General features: G+C 36.8%; 1 protein-coding gene across 1 annotated transcript in view; it reads left to right on the forward strand.

Moving 5' to 3' along the window:
* LOC150102790 (tubulin beta-2 chain-like) overlaps nucleotides 1-18,395 on the forward strand; it is a 111,322-nt gene that overhangs the window by 23,479 nt on the left and 69,448 nt on the right. The window contains exon 2 of the mRNA XM_090398760.1: nucleotides 8,752-8,860. Within this exon, the coding sequence (XP_090254886.1) occupies nucleotides 8,752-8,860 (109 nt within the window). The remainder of the gene's footprint in view (nucleotides 1-8,751; nucleotides 8,861-18,395) is intronic.

Genomic DNA, 18,395 nt, shown 5'->3' on the forward strand with positions numbered 1-18,395 from the left:
AAATGCAGAGAATACAGATTGTGAAATATTTAGGCAAATTAATTGGGCATGTAAAAAGGTGATCTGATGGGAGACTTCAATTACACGAATATAAAATGGAAGAAGGAAATAGTGCATGGGAAAAGGAGAGTGACTTTGTGAAATTTCTGAGAAATAAGTATCTTAAACAACATGTGATTGAGGCAACCAGAGGCTTTAATGTTTTGGATTTGTTAATAAGGTCACAAGATGTAGTTGTTAGAAGTGTTGACACTGCCACCGGTTGGTGAGAGTAATCATGAGGTACTTGTTTGTGAAGTGATGAAACAAGAAAAGGTTACTGTCAAAAATGGATACATGTGGAAGTATAAAGCAGATGATTATAGGAAGCTCTGTAGTCAGCTAGCATCAGTGTGTTGGGTAGATAAGCTGAGCAGAAAAGATGTTGACAATGCATAGAAAGTCACAAGGCAGTATATCAAAGTTATGCGAGTAAATGGAGTAGGAGTGAAATGGATGAACAGTGAAATCAAGCAAGCTGTGCTGGAAAAGAAAATGTTATGAGGAGTTACAAGACAGTTGGTGGTGATTGGATACATGAGTATAAAGTGCAATCCAGAAAGGTGACGAGCATGGTAAAGAAAGAAAATGTGTAGTATGAGAGAAGATTGGCCAAGGTTAACTCAAGGGATTTTGCCACCATATGGCAAGCAAGAGAAAGAATAATTATTGCAGGTTGCCACTGGTGGATAGTCATGGCAGCAGAACAATAGCTGCAAAGGATATAGTGGAATTATTAATGAGCACTTTATCAGCGTATATCATACTGGTGTAAATGATACTGTGCAATATATAGAAGAGAGGCAAGTATTAGGAGAATTGGAAGTGAAAGAATCAGAGGTGTATCAGATGTTGGTTGGGCTAGATATTAATAAGGCTGTGGGATTGGATGACATATCACCATGTATTCTTAAGGAATGTGCACCACAGTTGGCTATGCCTTTGACCTGGTTAGGTAATGAAAGTAATGAAACGGGAGTACCACTACACAAGCATGGTTCTAGGATAGAAGTCTCCAACTGTGGTTGTGGTCAAGGTGTTGGAGAGATTGATAAGGAATAGAATACAGGATTGGATTGATGTACATAGCATTCTTTATGATGGTCAGCATGGATTTGTAAAGTGTAGGTCCTGTCTTAGCAATTTATGATAAGGTAACAAATGTGTTAGTCAAGGGAGAATCATATACAGTGATATTCTTGGAATTTGCAAAAGTGTTTGATAGATTAGGACATAAGTTGATGTGCAAGCTGCAGAGGATGGGAATAGATAGTATATTGGTTAGATGGATCAGGGATTGGCTCTCTGAACAATACCTGCAGGTTATGCATGATGGAGCAGTGTTTCAAAAAATGAGAGTAACCAGTGGCGTGCCCCAAGTTTCTGTTTTTGTGCCCCTGCTGCTTAACTTGTTGGTAAACAATATATCATGTGGACTGACTAGGGATCTGACTGTGGAAGGGTCACTACCCAGACTAGTCTGGATAGTGATCCTTTCCATAATGCATAGCATTATACATACCCATAAGAATGTGCTTTGCATTATGGGATACTAAGGCAAGTGATGTGAAGTCATTAATTTCTATATATGAGTTGGCCCAGTCCTGCTTTGTTTACACTTGGATAAAGGATTAAACCAAGTATATAAGTTCTTGGTATCTTTAATTAATAGTATAACCAAGTGGAAAAACTTCCAACATATTTTATTTAGTCATCCAAAAGTTTGGGATGCTTGGCTAATTCCTATAATAAATTTAGTTTAATCCTTTATCCAAGTGTGAGCAAACAAAGTTTGCACCTGAAAGTATCTTCAGGACTGGGGTAAGGTAGTACAACACCGGGCAACTCATTTCAAAGGTGGACCAAGCTAACATCACTCCTATCTCAGTATCTCTCATCTCCTTGCGGATATGTATAATGTTATGCATTAAGGGGAGGGCCACTACTCAGACTAGTTTCGACCTTTATTGGAGTCTCTTCAGTGGGAACCAGGCCCAGACGTGGAGATACCAAGCAGAAGCAATAGCAAGGGCATCTCTACCTATAGAGATGACCTTAGGTAGAGATACTCTCTATCTCTACCTTTTGCAACGAGTTTCCCAGTGTTGTACTACCTTACCCCAGTCCTGAAGATACTTTCAGGCACAAACTTTGTTTGCTCACACTTGGATAAAGGATTAAACTAAATTTATTATAGTCTAACCAAGTGAAAAATAAACTTTCAGTTGGCTGATTCCTCTGTTTATATCTTTTGTAATTTTACCGTTGTACTCAATTACTCCTCCGAGGTAGTTTTCTACCTGTTCTAGATCCTTACTATCAATTTCAATTTTCAGATAGATGATTCTTTTTCCAATTTGCATTTTTTTTTTTGTTTTGTCTATATTTAGGTTGAATCTAAATTTTATACATTCTTTATTTTATCAGAAATTTGTTGTCGATCTTCTTCCGTGCTTGCAAGTAATGCAATGTAGTCTACAAATTTTAAGTTTATATTTTCCCCATATATTTTCATTCCGGAGTCTTCTTTGTTTAAGGCCTTACTGGTTGCTTCTTTCGATATAAGATTAAACAGGTCAGGTGACAGATTGCATCCGTCTTACTGCAGTCTCTGTGTGGAACCAGTTGGTTAAGGTGTCCTCCATTCATACTGTACTGCACTTTCAGATTTCTCATATAGATTCTTGATTATTCTTTTAGTTTTGTTGGGAATTCCATATTCTTTCATAGTTTCCCATAGTTCTCTTCTACGGATTGAATCAAATTCCTGATGAAAGTATGAAATTTATATAGCAACTTTGGTTGTACTCTAGAGTCTTTTCTATTAGATGTCTTAAGGTGAATAATTGTGCTTCGTGCTGGTTTGAAACCTGCTTGTTCTTCTCCTAATGCTAGTTCTGCATATGGCCTAATTTGTTTTTGGAGTACTTCAGAAAAAACCTTACTTTGAATACTGAGGAGGCTAATGCCTTTGTAATTATTGCATTCTGTTTTGTCTGAGTTATAACTGATTTGGTCCAATCAGTAGGTATTTGCTTCATTTTTGTAGATCCTTTCAAATAATATTTTTAATGTTTCTAGAAGTTGTTCCTTTCCTGCTTTTAAGAATTTTGCATGTATCTGATCAATACCAGGTGCTTTCCTAGTTTTAAGTTTTTCTATGCTGTGTACCATTGTTTTTTTGGTAAAGATATTTGTTTCCTTTTCCATTTCAGTGCTAGAATAATAATATCCTGAGAGCTGTTTTTATTATATAAGTCTCTAAAGTATTCTTCCCATTTGGCCATTCTTTGTTTTAATGCAGCAAAATGTAAAGTCTTGAAGTTTGGGATACATCGATGTGAGGCTGCATACTTGATTGGAGGAGCTGTACTGGAGGAAGTAGGGGGGAGACGAGATCTGGGAGTGATGATTGACAGATAACTGAAATTAAGGGAGCATATTGCAAAGGTGTGAAGGTAACCCATGGGATTGCTGCAATACTGAGAAGGATGCTGCAGAGATAAGTTATTGTTTCATTGTATAAGACCCTGATCAGACCACACTTAGACTATTGTTCTCAAATTTGAACCCCAGGATTTGAAGGAGATAAATTAACTGTGGAAAGGGTACAAAGGCAGATAACAAAGATGGTTTCAGGGCTGTACAATCTTATTTATGAGGATCAGTTGAGGGAATGTGGACTGCAGAGTTTGGTAGATAGAAGGTTAGAAGATAATTGGTTCCATAATAGTGGACATGAACCTTGTTTAACCGGCTGACGGTCGAGCCGGCATGCATCTTTAGGTTGGTTTGGGTTCCTTCAGTTTCAATGTTTAAGTTTTGTCAAGTGTCAACCACCACTCCTTGACTTGAATTTAGCCGCTCCTAACACTGAGTACAGACGCTGTTTGCAGCCTATTCACTTAATACCTTCGCTGCTTGAGATCACCAAATCTGGCTGTCCTCACTTTGTTTAGCCTGTGGGTCGACACAGTTTACCGGGGTGTGGCCACTACCAGTTTACTGTAGCTTCTTGGAGCCATAAATGAGAGTTCGGTGTCCAGTGAGAACCACAATTATGTGAGACTGTCTAAGTGGAGAGGTACTATCCCTCTTTGACACCCCATACAACCCTGTGCAGTGGTTAAGCACTGAATATATAGGAATTAAAAAAAAAAAAAAAAAAAGTAAATCATTTTTTGCAATTTTAAGCAAAAAGCAAAGTTGCTGCTGAAATATTATTGAATATAAATTTTTGATATCAAAAAGAAGTCTCACAATAGAAAAGTGGCTATGCTCACTTTTCATTTAACATCATTTGTTGTTCATGTCTGCACGGTTAGCCTAGTAGTTTTGCGCTTCGCAACCATATGCTTGGGGAAGGAGTGTCCTAGGTTCGATTCCCGTCAACGACGTGAGGAGCTCAAGGATCTTCCTCAGCCATAGCCAAGTTAGCTGGTCTTGGGTGTAGACAGCAGGGTTTTTTCTGCCAGTTTATCTGGTGTTTTTCATCCTGCAAGCAGGCAAACCGGGCCGAAGGACACACACACGGATTACAGTCAGGAATACTGACCCAGCTATAGGTCTGATTTGTCAGCCTATGCCTGTTCCTGAGCCCGGATAAAATTTGGGGGGACTAGATGGTACCGTGAATTCCCGTAAAAAGGGGGAACGCTGTATCGTCACACGGAATTTATTTTATTTGTTGTTTTCTTAAAAACAGAAAAAGTAGTTTCTAAAACTAAAGCATGATGATCCATATAATGGTATTTTGCAAGGAAAGAAAACAAAAGTTCATATTTATTTCAATAAATGTTATTTAAAAAAATTTAAATATTTAACATAATTATTTTCAATGGAAATAAAAGTGAAGGAACAGAAATTGTCATGTTCCACTGCACTGATTTGAAGACAGCAAATTTACTTGCAAAAGCTGATATGAGGTCATTTCAATATTGATTATTTATTTTCGAACATGCGAAATTCTTTTTTTTTTTATTATTATTATTATTTGGATGAGACACAATAAATAAGTTCAAATCTTCAAAAAAGAGTAAGTAACACAGACTTCAAGACAAGTGACACAAAGGTCAACTCATTGCAGATAATCTGCTAATGGCTCTACAATTGCCGTTAAGGGATTAATGGAGGTAGGATAATTACATGATAAAAGGTAGAATGCTGATGATGTTTTCATCCATGAAAAATGCTAAAGTGGTTGACTATCTCATCCACCTTTGCCAGTAGGGAAGTTAAGAGAATGTGCAAGGAATGAAAAGTGGGCAAGATAGTGCTGTTGCATAAGGGTGATGGTAGAATCAAACCACAGGCTAGTTTATATTTCTTCTGTAGTTAAGATTTTGGAGAAATTAGTGTGAGATCATATACAGCATTGACCAGATGAGGGTAATGTTATCTGTAAGCATCAACATGGATTTCTTAAGGGGTACTGCTGTTTTAGTTACCTGATTGACTTTTATAGTAAAGTAACAACAGCAGTTGATGAGGGGAAAGGCATATACTGCCTTTTTTTAAATTTTTTATTTTACAAAGGCATTTGATAGGGTGCTATGTAATAAGATGATGTTTAAATTATAGCGTATGGGTTTACGTATCAGGTTAGTGAATTAGATTGCAGATTGGCTTTCTGGTAAATATCAGAGAGTTGTATAAATGCTGTATCAAGGAAAACAGAAAGTTACAAAAGGGATTTGTCCTTCGGGCACAATATTAGGACTGGTGTTACTTAACCTTTATATCAATGACATTGTCAATGGATTGTAGTGAGATATTGAGTTTGCAGATCATGTGAAGCTGGGAAGGGTCATTAGTAATAGTGCTGATGTAGTAGCCCTTCAGGAGTATTTGAATAAGCTGGACAATGCAAACATAAGGTCTTGAAGATTGGGATCCATCGATGGGAAGCTGCATGTGCCATTGGAGAAACTATACTAGAGGTAGCAGAGGAGGCAAGGGACCTTGGAGTGATGATTGGTAGAATCTTGAAATTTAGGAGACATGAATATATATGCCCATTTTTTATTTATTTATTTTTTATTTTACAGAGGCATTTGGCAGTGTGCCACATCATGATAAGATATTTAAATTATATTATGGGTTTATGTATCAGGTTAATGAATTGGTTTGGGATTGGCTGTCTGATGTTAAAGGTGTCATGTAATAATAATAATATTGCAAAGAAGGTGAAGGTAACCTAGAGGACTGTTGCAATATTGAGAAGGATGCTGACCAGCAGGGATAGAAGAGTGGTTATTCTATTGTATATAGCCTTGATCATACCACATCTGGATTATTGTGCTTAGATTTGGTTCCTGGCTTTCAAGCCAATAACCTTTTGAGAGGATGCAAAGGTGGACAACAAAAATTATATCAGGACTGTACAATGTTAGCCATGAGGATAGACTGAGGGCATGTGGACAGCAGATTTTGGTTGGTAGAAGAAGAAGGAAAGGTGATATGATTCAGACATTTAAACTGTTGAGAGATAGTTACATTTGGATATGACAGAACAAGGGAGGAAGGAGCAATGACAAGGGACCAGCCCCAGAAGTTGGAAGTGGCTGAAGAGTGGCTTTTTTTGCATGGAGAGTGGTTGGATCATAGAATGCATTGCCTGATAGTGTAGTGATAGTGCAAACAGTGAATGAGTTTTAACACATTCATGCAGGGTATCTGCATGTGCGGATACCCGCAGGACTCGCTTTACTGTATGTTACTTCTGCTTTAGACAGGTGCCTTTTCAAAAAATTTATACAGCGTGTTATTTGTAATCCTTTCCATAGCATTTATTTGTAAAATTAGCATTGTGAACTGTTTTAATGATATTGAAAATTCCAAATGCAATTTAAACTGATTTCAAGTTATATATGTGTATACACTTTTATTTGCTTTACAAAAATTGTTTTCTGTACCCAGTGACTGCATTCTAAACAGTTTTTACCATATCTTTCTGCAACTGGAAAGTTTAGAACAGACACATTTAGTTAGGGTGAGATACTATGTTTGGTGCTACAATAAAAATTCTGTTTGCATGTTTTTCATTTTGAAGTGTCATTTCAGTTGTCTCTTATTACATTAATTTTTGGTAAATATAGTACACTATTTTTATTGATATAATACAATAAAACGACTTGTTTTTCTTGCTTCTACATCTGTTATCATGGATTATTTTTCTACTCCTGTTAATATATTCCTGAATGCTTTATTCAGGAATAGATTAACTTTTTACTCAAAGTTTTACTCCTGAATAAAGCTGAATAAAGCTCTGTGTTATAAGAAGTGGACTGTGTCCCTTGATCCCTAACAAAATACTAGTATATGTGAGATATGTTACTGATAAGAGAGAACTGCTGACATAAAGAAAATCTTATGTAATGAATTTAGGATTTACAAAAGGATCAATAATTATGATGATGATCGGAAATTGTTTATGTATAATATGGTACTATGTAAAAAGTGTATACAGATCATCAGTGAATAAGACAATTCCTGGAAAAGCAAACAAAATGTAATTAAGACAGAAATAAATATGCAAAACAAGAACAACAAATTGTACAAGATGATTCTCCACTGCTCCATCAACTCATAGGTATTCTTGTCATGTTTGGATGAATCATCTGATCAACATTATAGCTCACTGGACTAGTCCCTGCTATAAATATTTACTGAGCTACCAAATGCATACAGCTGCTGTTTGTTTCTTATTGGTTAGCTACATTTCATAAACAAATACCTTTTTCCTCACAAGTTTTTATTTTAATGTTTTTGTGTTATTTCCTCCACCCAGCAACTTATAGGACACATGCATATAATATTGCAAATGTAAATTGTTAATAATTCATTTGCCAGTAGTGAAAGGATTTCTATTCACACCTGTTCCTCTTACATGGCTCATTTAATGATTCACATATTTATACTTTTTAGGAATTAAATATACCAAGAATAGCATTATCCTTAATTATTGTTTTTTTATATATACTGAAACAAACACATTGTTCCTCCCACAGACACACATGCAGATTTGGTTGCAGTCAAAGAACCCATCACAATATGTGGCTTGCCTGCTGATACAGGACATGAAATTGTGATGGGCAAGAGTTTTTTTCTCTTGCTACAAGAGAGGTTAAGGTAGTGGTGAGAGATTTCCATTCCTTAACACGAACATGCTAAGAAATGGTATGATAGACTTTGTGTGTTGTTTAAGATGAGGGTTTTTCATTTGAAGATAAGCTAACCAGTCTCATATGGTGGGAATAGGATTTTTTTCTCCTGGAAATTAGGGTTTTCATTTCTGAGAGCAGAGTATTCATCCAAAAGAACTTATGCAATTAACAGACAGTACACTAATCTAATAGTTGTGGTTGCTTAGGATGTAATTTGAAACAGCAAAAACAACATCTTAATATGGTTATTCACTGTTGCTTGTTCTTTGTATATAAAGATCCATTATTGTGAACTTGCTAATTTAGTACTCTTTGTGTTTTAGTGTAAACTGCCTGTTCTTTCGTAGTATTCATTTCTGGGATTTTAACTGTCAATTTCTATACTTTGAACACATTGCTTTAATTTGCACTACACCTACTTTTACCGCTTTATGAATTTCTTTTTGCCTTGCATGTTCGATAAGTATAGTAAAAATGTCACTGCCTGCGTGTGTAGAAAAATAAATAAATAAAAATAAATGTTGAGAGAAATTTTATTTTATTTTAGTTTTGGGAGGTAATCTCAGATGAACATGGCATAGATCCATCTGGTACATATCATGGTGATTCAGACTTACAGCTTGAAAGGATTGATGTTTATTTTAACGAAGCATCAGGTAAGATTTTTTTAAAGAGTTATCAACTATATAATATATAATTTTTAAATTAATGCTTCATTAGTTCAGCTTTGATAACATCGTGTAATTCCAGGAATTTTTTTTTGCTTGGTTATAAAGTATATTTGGAGAGGTTAGTGAAGATAGAGACCAGAACTCGGCTGACAACAGTGGCATTGTCTTTGATGGAAGTACAGGTAATCCTCATATAATGTGGTTTCGATATAACGCAGTCTACAAATTGTAGTAAGCCTTGTTCATGTGGTTTCGATAAAAACACGGTCTACAAATTGTAGTAACCCTTTATCTTTTCATATATTTTTCACTGCACAACTTAAAAATCAAATTTTATCTTTGTTAAATTTGAGCCTGCAGTATCTCGCATGTAGTTATAAGTAGTGAATTTATATTAGAAGAAATACCTTTTAGCATACATGTATCTCAATTGTTTACAGTATAAAACATTTATTGTTGAAAATTGTCCTCGTTTCTGCCAGGAAAGTGCGTTAAAAATCATAAGTGTGTTAATCTCAAGCCGAGCACTTTATTTTCTGGTGAGTTACATACAATATGTAACGCTTTTTTTATGTAAAAATTTTATTTTTATAGTAATGGCCACTTAGAGGGGCTTTTGCAATATGGTTGAAAAAGAAATTAGTGAATTAATTTGATGGGATATAGATTTCAATTAGGAGGAACTGGTACGATTAATAGATGACGTTTAACCAAATGGCAGGGAAAGTTTTGCTGAGGATTCTGATGAGTCAGTTAAAGAATTCAGTTTAAAGAAATTAGCAGAAGGATTGGACTTGGCAAGAAAGTTAGGAAGTTATTTTACGGATAATGGAAAGCTCTGGAAAATTCACGAGATAACTGGATATTTGTTTAGCTCCATATTTGAACTTAATAAAAAAATTGCAGCTTAGTGGTAAGCAAGGTTTTATTACTGACTTCTTGATAACTAAACAGCCAAAGTATGCAATGAGAATTATACAAATGATGTCCAAGAGATTTTAAGTGATGATGACGTCCGGCCACTCATAAATAAAGAACATCTACGAAATGTTCGTTTTGAAGACAGTGATGACGATTATATTATGCACTTTATTTTATTTTGCCTAAAACATTTATGCATTATGTGCAATGAAGTTTACGTACAATTTGTAATTTTTATTGTATACTATGTATTTGTTTCATAGTTCATATGTTTTCTTAACTTACCTGAATTAAATAAAAATATTTTTTGTTGGATATCTCATTGTTTACATAATTTTTTAAAAAAATGATTTTGGAACATAACTCTACTTTTTCTATGTGATCTGAGTCTCACATAACGCAATTTATATAACGCGGCATTTCTGTGGAACCTAACAGCCGTGTTTTGCGAGGGTTACCTGTATGTTTGCTGAAGCAAGATCATGTTTTTTTAATATGTCATTGGTGGCTAAATCCTGTTTTGCAAACCATGCAGTTCACAAGGTATTCTTCACTCTGGCTATCAGGAAAATTTTGGTTTTTATTACATTTATTATAAAAGACAAATTCATGATACATATATAACGTTTTTCACAAATATATAGACGTATAATCATTCTATTCTTGAGAGACACTTGTGATATTAAATTAAGAATTATAAACATGTTAACACAAGAATATTTTAATGTTTGCCAAATAGAAGAAAGTGATTTTTAATTGATGAATAGTTCATTTCTTTTTTTTCGTTTTTCTACGTTTTTGAGTGCTAAATCGTTTCTCTGAATACTGGTGTACTTCAGTGGTTGTTTTTTGGAAGTTAGTTGCTGTCGCGACATAATATATTTTGGTTACCTTCGGAATCGAATGCATAACGGTGGAAGACAAAACGAAGCTAAGTTTTCATTACTGTATTTAGTTATATTTCATTTTATTTAGTGTACTTAAATGTTTTGTTTTGCTTGTAATTGTTTGTACTTTTTTTCTATTTATTTAACGGAATTTATTAATTGAATAATTAACGATTATGCTACTCGGCAGTAAGGAATGATGACAGATTCAGCAGCAGTCGCAAGTGGCGTATCGCCAAGTCCTCCACCATTTAAGAACTCGATTATTAGCAATATCATAAGGGACTTTGTGGCATGCAGTACTTGCGGCATGTATGCGTCTCGGGAATTAGATATGTGGCTTGTGAAAGAGAGCATATGTGCAAAATTCAGGCAGTTGGACGAAATAAGTGCATTAGAAATATTGATATCCGACTTTGTTGCTCCAGGAACGGGGAATGAATGTAGGAAGACAAGTAGTGTGATAGGAGAGAATGAAAAAAAGATATATATGAATGAGAAAATAATAGTTGATAGTGTGGAAGGGGTGAGTGACTGTGAAAGTTTAGGAGATGGTTTTGTTTGGGAGAGTGAATTTAGATTAAGAGTGACTGACCTGCAGAGGGAGATGATGAGTTGAAAGAGGAGGTGGAATGTCTTGTGAATGAGAGCAGAAGTATGAAAGATAAGATTAGGAGAATGGAAGAGATAAATGCAAGGAGAATCAGAGTAGGAGAGAGAGAGAGAATTTAGGGAGTATGAGTGAGAGGTATGGGGGTGCTAGAAGAGGAGAGAATGGAAACAGTAGAAGAGAGGGAATGAGAGAGAGGTATGGGAATGCTAGCAGACGAGAGGATGGAAGCAGTAGGAGAGACGGAATGAGAGAGGGATATGGAAGTGCTACAAGTGGAGAAAATGGAAACAGTAGGAGAGAGGGAATGAGAGAGAGGTATGGGAATGCTAGAAGACGAGAGGATGGAAACAGTAGGAGAGACAGAATGAGAGAGGGATATGGAAGTGCTACAAGTGAAGAAAATGGAAACAGTAGGAGAGAGGGAATGAGAGAGAGGTATGGGAATGCTAGAAGACGAGAGGATGGAAACAGTAGGAGAGACAGAATGAGAGAGGGATATGGAAGTGCTACAAGTGGAGAAAATGGAAACAGTAGGAGAGAGGGAATGAGAGAGATGTACGGGAGTGCTAGAAGAGGAGAGAATGGAAACAGTAGGAGAGAGAGAGGTATGGGAATGCTAGAAGAGAGAATAACAGTAGAGGAGAGGGAATGAGAGAAAGAAGAGCAGAGAATGGAAACAATAGAAGAGAGGGAATGGTAAGAGGTATAATGTATGGCTACTCAATGATCCATGGTGTTCAAGATAGGATGCGTGAGGAGTGTTTGCCAGGAGGAACAATAGAAAGGGTGGCTATGGCAATTAAGAGAGGTAAAAAGGTGGATGAGATGATTGTGATGGTAGGAACGAATGACTTGAGTGGTAATGTAAGTCGGGCAGCGAGAGATATGAGGTTTTTGCTTGAGACTGTACGGAAGAAGACAGAGAGAGGAAAAATAGTGTGTGTGTGTGTGTGTGTGTGTGTGTGTGTGTGTGTTGCCTAGGTATGATAATGATGAGCTGAGCAGAAGAGCGGTGATATTGAATGGCATAATAGCAAGAATGTGTGACAAGAGAGGACTGGTATATGTGGATGCTTGGAGTGTGTTTGAAGAAAGAGAGGAATTGTATGCGAGAGACCGTTTACATTTGAATGAGGAAGGACGTAGGCATCTGGAGAGATTGCTGTTCTGAAAGAGTCAGTGTGTCCCAGGGAGGTTGGTAGCAGGGGGTGGCCTCTTGTGGGAATGGATACTTGGGAGAAGGGAGACGATGTCAGGTAACACTGAGCCCAGAAGGGATAATGCTGGGTATAGAAACACTGGCATTTATATGCTTTTTACTAATGCCAGGAGTATCCAGAATAAGGGAGAGGAATTGGTGGTGCAGATAGCATCAGCCTGGCCAAAAATTATTGGGATCACTGAGACGTGGTTGACAAATAGAAGTCGCTGGGTATAGCATTTTTCGTCAGGATAGGAGGGGAAAGCATGGTGGTGAGGTACTGCTTATGATAAGTGATGACCTATGTCCTCTAAGAGTGGAGGCTTTGGAAGGAAGTGAGACAAATGATTTTGAGAGCATATGGTGTGAGGTAGAAGTAGGCAAGACAGGATATTTAGTGGGGTGTTGCTACAGACCCAGGAGCACGGAGGATGGGGACCAGGAGATGTTTAGACAGCTAAGTTTGGCAAGTGCAAGAAGAATGATTGTTATGGGAGATTTTAACTACAGTAGTATAAATTGGAGAATAGAAGATGCATGTAGCAATAGTGGAATGGAATTTCTAAAATTCTTGAGGGACAAATGTCTTAGGCAACATGTAACAGAGGGAACAAGAGGTTCAAGAGTTTTAGATTTGGTTATAGCATCAGAAGAGTTGATAATAACTGAGATGATATCTCTCCCACCAGTTGGAGAGAGTGACCATATGGTTTTGACTTGGAAAATGAATAGACATGCAGGAGTATCAAGGAGACGGGAACTTATGTGGAATTATAATGCAGGTGATTATAAGTCTTAGATGTCAACTTCGGGAAGTTTCATGGAGGGAGGAATTGGAAGGCCGGGATATCGTTAGTGTGTGGGAAATTGTGAAAGAATATTTGTTAGCAGCAATGGTAAGTTGTATACCACTAGTGAAGAAGAGGACACAATTTGGAGTAAAGTGGATGACAAACAATATTAAACAGGAATTGCATGTGAAAAAGAGGCTATGGAAGAGATATAAGGAGACAGGTGAAGAGAGGATGCGTGAAGAATATAAGACACAGGCCAGAAGAGTGACTAGTGTGGTAGGGAAAGCGAAACTGGAATATGAGAGGAGATTGGCCCTAAGATCCAAAGAAAAACCTAGGGAATTTTTTAGCTATGTGGCCAGTAGGAGGAGAAATGATGTGGAAGAATGATATTGTGGGATAAAAATGGGAATAGAGTGACTGATGCAGAGGACATATTGGAATTGTTCAGTGACCACTTTATTGGAGTATTTCATCCTGGAGGAGTCAGTTTTAATGCTAGAGGGATAGGGCAGGTTCAAGGTTTAGAGGTATAGGAGGAGAGTGTGTTTCAGATACTGAGAACTCTGGATGTCAGTAAAGCTTTTGGACTGGATGGTATTTCACCACGAGTTTTGAGAGAATGTGCTAGGGAACTGACAGTGCCTTTAACCTGGCTTTTCAATGAAAGTCTGGCTTCGGCAAAGGTGCCCAGGGAATGGAAGGAAGGTAAGATAGTGCCATTTCATAAGGGTGGTAACAGACTGGAAGTGTCTAATTATAGACCAGTCTGTGTGTCATCAGTAGTTAAGAACTTGGAGAAAGTAGTGAGGGACCGTATACAGCACTGGGCAGATGAGGGTAATGTTATCTGTGAGAGTCAACATGGATTTGTGAAAGGGCGCTCTTGTTTTAGCAATATGCTAGCCTTTTATAATAAAGTTACAAGAACATTAGATGAAGGAAAGGCATATACTGCAATTTTCTTAGACTTAGCAAAGGCATTTGACAGGGTGCCACATGATAAGCTGATATTTAAGTTGCAACACATGGGTCTGGATATCAAATTGGTCAACTGGATTCAGGATTGGCTGTCTGATAGGTATCAGAGAGTTGTGTATGGTGGAGCAGTTTCAAGGAGACAGAAGGTGTTACAAGTGGGATCCCACAGGGCTCAGTACTAGGACCTATATTGTTTAACCTCTATATCAATGACATTGCCAGTGGATTGCAAGGGGATATTCAGTTGTTTGCAGATGATGCGAAGCTGGGAAGGATTATTAGTAATAGTACAGATGTGGTAGCCCCGCAAGAGGATTTGAATAAGCTAGATAGATGGGCAAATAATGAGGGTGTCAGTTTAATGCAGCAAAATGTAAGGTCTTGAGGTTTGGGAAACGTCGATGGGATGCTGCATACTCTATGGGAGGAGTTATACTGGAGGAAGTTGGGGAGACAAGAGATCTGGGGTTGATGATTGATAGAAACCTGAAGTTTAGGGGACATATTGCAAAGGTGGTGAAGGTAACACAGAGGATTGCTGCAATTACGAGAAGGACACTGACCTGTAGAGATAAGAGGGTTATCATTCCATTGTATAAGTCTCTGATCAGACCACACTTGGATTATTGTTCTCAGATTTGGTCCTCAGGATTTGAAGGGGATAAATTAACTGTGGAAAAGATACAAAGATGGATGACAAAGATGGTCTCAGGACTGTACAAGGATAGTTATGAGAATCGGCTGAGGGAATGTGGACTGCAGAGTTTGGCGGATAGAAGGAGAGGTGATATGATTGAGACTTTAAACTGTTGAGAGGTGGTTACAGGGTTGACACTGGGGAGTTCTTTCGCTTGGTTGAACAGCGGGAAGGAGTGATGACAAGAGGCCATCCCTGGAAGTTACGAAAGGAAACTGTGAGCAAGAGGGTGAGGAGTGGTTTCTTTGCATGGAGGGTGGTTGAGCCGTGGAATGCATTGTCTGATAGAGTGGTGATTGCGAGAACGGTCAATGAGTTTAAGGAGTGGTATGATAGATTTTGTGTTTCTTAGGGGGAACCTCCCCTTGATGAGTCTTGACAGACTTTATGTTGTTAGGAAGTACCTCCCACAATGAGTCTTCTGACTCCATGGAGGCCTGAATAATAATAATAATAATTTCAGTCTGAAACTAACAGACTATCCTCAATGGCTTGATAGTAATAGTGTTTACAAGGTGGAATACAAACAATTGATCATTCAAAAGTAGAATGAGCCGCGTGATGTTGCATTGCTAAGCATTAAATAGAGGTAAATTTCATCAGAGTGATGAATAAATCATAAGTATTAATTCACAATTTCATATAACAATTGTAATTTATAAATTGAATTAAAGATAACAGACTAATGTGAGAATTAAAGTCCTCAATTAAAAAATAAAAACTTAGTCATTTTTACATCTTTACCTGTCCAGCAATTACAGCAGCCTTGCTGTAATTCTATATGTTTTCATATCATCTGTATTGATCTTTATTCCTCTATAATGTCCTATTCGTAGTCTTGCTATCGTGGTGGTGGTCTTTCTGTCAGCATTGATTTTGGGAATTTGATGTTGTATCACTGATTTCAATGATATAATATCCTTGAAATCAGTGATGTTGTATATCTTTTCAGTATATTTAATTTTTTTTAGAGCTCTGTTGGAAGTGTTAGAGATGTGTTGTGCAAAACCTAATCCCTGATCAAGCGCAATGCCAAGGTATTTTGGATTTGTGACTTTTTCAATTAGCTTGTTGTTGATCATGACTTTGGGAATTGTAGGAATGTCTGTTTTTCCTGTCTGTACTAAAGGTGCTTAGTTTTGTTTTGTCTGGGTTGATTTTGAGTTTAAGTTCATCTGATCATTTTTCTAATCCTCTCATGGATTTGTTTAGAATCTCCTCTGATTCTTTGATTTTAGCACTTGTGTGCCAGATGGCTATATCATTTGCTTACCAAGCTACTCTGGTGTCTTCTGTAAGGTATGGATGAATGTTATTGACATATAAAAGGAATAGTAAAGGACTGAGTACAGAGCCCTGGGGAACACCAGCCCAGGTTCTCCGCTCTCTTGATATTGCTGCATTGATTCTAACCTTGATCTTTCTTCCTCTAATGAAATCAACAATCCAGATTAAAGCATTTTCTCTAATTACTGTTTGTATTAATTTTTTGATCCAAACACGATCAAAAGCAGCAGTCATATCAAGGAATATGGCAGTTGTCTTTTTTGTCGGTTTTTCCTGAAATGAGTATTATTGTTTGGCAGAAGTGGAATAATTGATCTGTTGTTGAATGACGGGCTCTATAGGCAGTTGGGTAGTAGTTAATTTTCTTATTTTTTGTCAGCCAGTGCATGAGCCTAGAGTGTATGATTCTTTCAGTAATTTTACAGAGTATGCTGGTTAATGCGATAGGTCTATAGCTTTGACATTCTACAGCATTTTTGTCAGGTTTCAGGATGGATGCAATAACTGATTTTTTCATTCTTTTGGAAGTTTGCCCGTTCGCCCAGAGGTATTGAGAATGTCCAGAAGTTGTTCTTTGGCATTTTTGCCAAGGTGTTTGACCATGTGACCAAAGATAAGATTGATGAATTTAGTTCACTTAGTGTAAATTCTTCGGAGAAGATGTCATTAGTTTGGTATGTTCTTGTTTTGTTTTTTTTTAATATTTTACTTGTGAGTTTATGGAGTGTCTTGTCCTCTCTGTTATATTGAAGTTTGGAGTTATTTGAATAGGTTATTGCTAGTGTGTTTGCAATTTCTTGATCTGTAATAGCTTGTTTCCAAGCATTTATGATGAAATTTGTTTTCTGTTGGTTCTCTTCTTTGATATTGTTATCTAGGATTCTAATAATGTTCTAGTGTTGGCTGTCTTTTCTTGGGTCCAGGTTACTGCAAAGCTCTGCCCATTTCTCTTGTTTGCACTTTCAAATTTCCTGCTCTATTTTGTGTGTTATGTCCATTAATTTCTTTCTGGATTCATCAGTTTTATTAATTCTGAATTGTTCATTCAGAATTAATAAATTAATATTGTCTCTTTCTGTAATCACTGAATCAATATTGTGATCTTTCCAGTATGGTATCCAGGTATTTTTCAGTTTGCCTCTTAGTTTGCCTCTGTTGCTTTGGCAGCTTTATTAATGTGTGGTAAGGATTTGTAATTTTCTGTCAAGGTTTCCAGAGACAGGTTCATCTTGACAGAGGCTCTCCAAGATTTGAGTAAACATTGTCCAGTCAGCTTTTCTGAAGTTCCATGTCCTTTTGATTTGCTGTTCTTGATCAGTCTTGAAGTTTAGTGTTGTTATTATGGGTCTGTGGTCACTGATGGCATTTCCCAAAATTTTCCATTGTGCACTTGATGCATTGCTATAATTAATAGCTGTGATGTCAGCAGATTCAGTTCCCGTAGTTTTAGAGAGATAGGTGCTCTGTCCATTGTTAATTGTTGCGAGTTCATGATGGTTGTATCAGTTGGAGTTTCACTTAGCTTTTCAATGATGTTTGTATCAATATTTGTATTATCAGGGTTGTAGACATTTGTGATTGAAATAGAATGGTTTGGTAGGTGTATTTCAACAGCATGAACTTCCGAACTGTTATTATTTAAATATTGATTTAGAGTGATTTCTTTGAATTTGATTTTTAGGGTCTTCAAAAGGATAGCAAGTCTGTCACCTACTCTTTCCTCTTTATCCTTCCTAAGAACTGTGTATCCTTTGATGCTGAAGTTCAGTTTTTTTTTCTTGCCGACAAGCAATATGGATATTGTTTTTGTAAAGCATGTATTTAAGTTCGTCCATTTTTCTCTGACGTTCATTCATCTTTCTATGAAGAGTTCATAGAAAGAAATCAACATGGTAAGGTGTAACAATAATTAAAGAATGTAATTCTCGTCATAACATTTAACATTCAGTTTTTTAAAGCATCATCTATAAAAATATTTATATAAATTCTTCGACTAGTATTATTAGCAAGTAAATATTTTTTGTGGCTAGTAGATTTAACTTGCATTTCTGGAGCCCTGCATATATGTATTCTACATATTCTATATAATCTATGAGGGTGGTCTGAAAAGTTCTTGGCCTAACAATGAAAAAACGAATT

This window comes from Typopeltis vanoorti, chromosome 10 (assembly GCF_054136105.1).
Source record: "Typopeltis vanoorti isolate ZY-2024b chromosome 10, IOZ_Tvanoo_1.0, whole genome shotgun sequence".
Taxonomy (NCBI): Eukaryota; Metazoa; Arthropoda; class Arachnida; order Uropygi; family Thelyphonidae; genus Typopeltis; species Typopeltis vanoorti.